Raw genomic sequence first — 4,856 nt, 5'->3', positions numbered from 1 at the left:
GTGTCTGCTGGATATGGGCACCAGTGACCCACGCAACCCTGAAAAGGAAGAAGCGTGTACAGAAAATGGATGGATGGATATTAATTAACAATATGGTCACCCAACACTTAACAATAGCCTCTACCTCAAGAGGTAGAGGAGCCAAATGGCTGGCTCACTGCTGCCAACTAGTGGTCAGAGGCTGAACTACAACATAAAAATGAACGGCTGGCAGGAAAGTTGACATTTTAAACCTTAATTAAAAATCGATACAGGGATTTAGAATATCAATACAGTGTCGGGAAATGAAATATCGCGATATTTCAGTGTATTGATATTTTCTTACACCCTTATCAATGATATTTTTTATTTAAAATCCAATGTAAAATAATCTAGATTAAAAAAATTAATTTTATAAACTTTATTACGTCATTGACAGGCATATGAAGTCAATAAAGTCTAAAAAAAAGTTATCTTTTTGAATGCACTCATCTGCGGGCCAGACTGAAGTCACCTGTGGACCGGATGTGGCCCGCGGTCCACCCGTTGAACAGCCCTGTCAGCTGGAGCCACTCCCATCCCTGGGGGAACTTGTGGACTCCGGAAACCCTTCAGCTCAAATAATAAAAGTCTTACCTGGTCCGACAACCAGCGTCCTGGCTCCACAGCTCCGGAAACAGTGAAGAAGAGCTTCAGCTTTAACATTAGTGTTGATGAAGGCCGCCTCGCAGCCCAGTTTACACAGAGCCAGCCACACGCACACAAAGTCCGGCTCGTTGCACATCAACAGGGCAACGGTGTCGCCCTGTTTCAAAGAGCCCCACGTTTGGAAAGCCCTCGCGATCCGGTTACTTCTCCCGTCCACGTCCTGGTACGTGAGGGTCTGGTTCTCAAAGACGATGAAAGGTTTCGTGGGATTCCTCTCAGCCTGGTGGAGGAAACAGTCGAGGAACGTGACGACTCCCCGGTGCGCGCGAGCCTGCGCCGTTCGCTTGAACCTCTGAAGTTTGAGGTAAAACATGAAATCCGCCCAGAAGAAGGGATAAGCGACCCTTTGGTAAACGAGCAGGGCCAGTAATCCGGTTAAAACGCTGCTTAACACTGCAGTTATCATCTTTACGTTTTAAAAAAACAAACGTCAAGCTCACCTAAAAGTTTCCCCTGAACTTTAAATACCAGAGCTGCAATCGCGCATGCGCACAAGAACCTGCACCACAGCCAATCAGATACGAGCACAGAGATCAATGGGAGTTTCATTTGTTTGACAAAATAGCTCATTATCAAAACTGCAAATATTGTTTATCTATAAAAATTCAACTTTTTCTTTAGATGATGAACTACTGTATATATAGTCAATCTTGAATCTTTGAACACTATTTTGATTGAATTTATTTACTTGAGAAAAAGAGGCAGATATAATAAGATTTCTTCTGCTACCTTTCATTTAATTTAATTTAATTTATGATTTGTATTTTTATTATATATTGAATTGATGTTGTTTTTAAAGAAAGCAATAAACTTAAAAAAATCTAATTATAATCATAGACCTAGTCCAATAATATATGTCCACAATATGAAATGGAGTGAAAAAATTATCTCATATGACAATTTTAAAGAAACTGACTTAAAAATATACACTGTTTATATTGGAAAACATAATTTAAATAATCAGAAACTTGCAAAAGCATTAACTCTTAAAAATATTTTGTCTCATAAGTTGACCCTTTTGTGCTCTATTGTTTACTTTTTAATTAATTAATTTAGAATGCAGTTCTGCTCTATTGTACATTTGTTAAGAATGAAAAATAAATGAAGACACATATTGTATAAGTTTTTTCAGATTTTTCGTTTTGTTTCAGTAAACAAACAAACAAACAAACAAAAAGCTCATGAACCACTGAATGAATTTTAATTAAACTTGCAGCACGTAATCAACAAATGTGCATCTACAACTGATTAACATTTGGAATCAACAATTCTGAATATTTTCACCACAGTCTACCAACCTTAAAAACACAAAAATACATATGACTGCAAAAATAACGCATATTGAAATAATTTTTTGTTTGCTTGTAGCTGAGACTGATCCCTAACACATATTCAGAGTGGCTTTAAAGGTTAACAATATTGTGCAAGATCTTTGTCATTAATTTTATTATCATTCATTAAAAGTCAACTCCATTTGACCACTGTCGCTAAATATAAAATCACTAAATGCTTCACAATAAAAGCAAGAAAGTTTTCAAAATTACATGCATAAAAAGTACAGTAAAACAGGGTAAAATACACACATCAAAACTCTAACAACTAGCTTATTTGTTAAAAGAAAGTAGGACCGAAGCACATGGACTGGTCTGCGTGGTCGTTTAGCAGAACTGTGATGAGTCCTGAAGTCCTGCAGGGAACAGGATGAGTTTTCATTATTGTTGGGAAAACATCCTGTTTTGTTTCCTTACCTAAAATAGTTGTGGATTGTTTAGTTGAACATATTATTAGCTAAGTTACTGAGCTGCATTTTGTTTCTCTTTGTTCCTCATCAGTAAAAGATGCCATCATGTACAAGTTTCAGCAAGTCTCTCTCTTTTATAAAACAGGCAGCCCTGTAAGGGTCATGTCATATGTCATGTTTTTGCCTGCAATGCTGTGCAATGCCAGAAAAATAGCATTCCTTGAAGGAATGCAAAGCCTAACACCTTTGATTTTATTAAACTGACCAGCATTCTCGAGTGAGAACAAAAAAGTTGAAGCCTTTTTGATCAAACATTGTAAATTATGTTTGGAATCTCATGCAACAGTACAAGATCTAGCCAGATACATTAGTGCTTGTGAGGATGACAGCTGCTGGGACACACAACTTTAGGTCAAAATCTGTAAATTTGAGTTTTAATATATGTTTGTTTTGGACACGGTCAGCTGCTGTGGCAAATATGGAGCGTTAGTAACTGGTTAGATAGTGATGTGTGGATCGACACGGAAATATTGACATCATCGATATCTGAACTTTATGCTCTAAAATTGATTCTAAAATCAAATTATTCATACTTTGATACTTCAGTCATTTCAGGTAATGTAAATAATTAAAGGAACACAGTGGAAAGTAACTAAACTATTGAAATCTTGTCTAAATCATTCAAGGCGATTGGTGGGAACTGCTTGTTTTTCCACCTGGTTAAAGTGCAGTGACACCTGCTCTATCTGTCACTCATCTTACGTGTTACATGTTGTGTATTCATGCTTATGTAATGTAAATTTAGATTCAAGTTTTCATTTTTATAGTAGTTCTTTATTATTTAACAATATTGGTGGTATCAAACATTACCATGGTTGGATGATTTTTTTTACTTGTTTTTAAGATGTTACTCTTTTTAAGTGCTTTTATGGTTTTAATACCATGTACTGTATTTTTGTTTATTAAGATTTGATCACTGCTACTGGTGCTTGCTGATTTGTAGATTCCTATTTAATTTAATTTGATTGTTGTATTTGCAGATGTCAGTTTCTTATGTTGTGATGAAAGATGCACATTTTTTGCAGACTTTATGCTGTGGTGGTTTGAACTCCTGCAGCAAAAGGATACATGTACAGGCTCGTCTTCAGTTCACCTGCGAACAGAAATGTGGACATGAGACGACCTTGTGGGCGCTGAGTAATGTGTGTCACCAAACGGTGTTCTTGTCTGTGGTCAAACTGTTCTTCGATCATTCACTGAAAGAAAAAAAAACATGTTGGATTTACTTCATCCAACAGTGGATATAGTTGCACACAGATGTTTTTGCTTTGGCAGCAAATGGAACAGTTTTGTTGAATTAACACAAGATTGTCAAAGTCAATAAACCTGTGTATTTTTTGTTGATAAAGTGTGATTGAAGTGTGTTTTGATTATGTAATTTGTGTTCAACCATTCATTAGTTTAGTTAAATGAAATATTGTCTCAAGAAAATCCTCAATTATATTACTGTTTATGGTTAAATAAAGACAGTAGTTTGCACCAAACACAATAAAACATTGTAATCACATTCTCTGGTTCTTTTTTATAAACCTTTATAAATAAACCTTAAAGCACAATGAGAGAAACGTTTTTCTACTTCTGTCATGTAACTTTGACGAGCATCATCTCTGATTAACAGATGCATCAACACTCTTCGTTAAATGAAAAATAAATCAAATAAAAAGAAGATTATTCTGTTTATTATCTGATTAAGAGGAAGAGAACGTCTCCACGGTTAGTGACCTGTCACGGCCTAAATTCAGTTCAGAGTGGAACAGAGTTTTTGTCTCATTAAAGGCCCATCCGAGGCCACTTGAGGTGAACCCTACAATATTATATTGGAAAAATATGATAATTATATTGGAAAAACGTGATATAGTACATTGTATAAAGGTAATCTTTAAATTAAACCTCCTTTCATCCAGAAGGTGGCGGTGTCTTTATGCTGTGTTAGCCTGCATGCTACTACAATAGATAGAGTGGTTTTCATATTTTCAAGAGTCCCAGGCAAAAAGTTTACTACTGAAGAGCAAAACATGTCCTTATTGAAAATGCTGGATAACTGATCTTCTGTCAGATGCAGTAATCCAAATGGAAGCCAGGTGGTGGTGGATTTGTTCCATTAGACCTGCTTCTCTCCACCCAGATGGAGAGTAAACAAGCCATGGCAGGAAGTAGCCTACACTCATCTTTTATCTGTCCTGATGCATCTCAGTAATCCAGGTAAAAAATCAAAAAGAAATAAATTGTATAGGTCTTCTGGACGGGTTCTTCTCTAATGAAACATTTCGTCTCTCCTCCAAGAGAGAGTCTGAGAGTTTCAGGCAAAATTCAGGCTTTTGCGATGTGACTGATACTCACATCACATGGCTATCGTTGACACCTAATT

General features: G+C 36.3%; 1 protein-coding gene across 1 annotated transcript in view; it reads right to left on the bottom strand.

Moving 5' to 3' along the window:
- The window catches only part of LOC106522207 (long-chain fatty acid transport protein 6), a 13,033-nt gene extending 11,847 nt beyond the window's left edge, over window positions 1-1,186 (bottom strand). The window contains exon 1 of the mRNA XM_014015125.1: window positions 616-1,186. Within this exon, the coding sequence (XP_013870579.1) occupies window positions 616-1,093 (478 nt within the window). The 5' untranslated portion in view covers window positions 1,094-1,186. The remainder of the gene's footprint in view (window positions 1-615) is intronic.
- Window positions 1,187-4,856: the final 3,670 nt, after the last annotated feature.

Source organism: Austrofundulus limnaeus, unplaced genomic scaffold, assembly GCF_001266775.1.
Source record: "Austrofundulus limnaeus strain Quisiro unplaced genomic scaffold, Austrofundulus_limnaeus-1.0 Scaffold123, whole genome shotgun sequence".
Taxonomy (NCBI): Eukaryota; Metazoa; Chordata; class Actinopteri; order Cyprinodontiformes; family Rivulidae; genus Austrofundulus; species Austrofundulus limnaeus.
The sequence above is the reverse complement of the archived record's forward strand: the minus strand, read 5'-3'. Positions and strand labels throughout refer to the sequence as shown.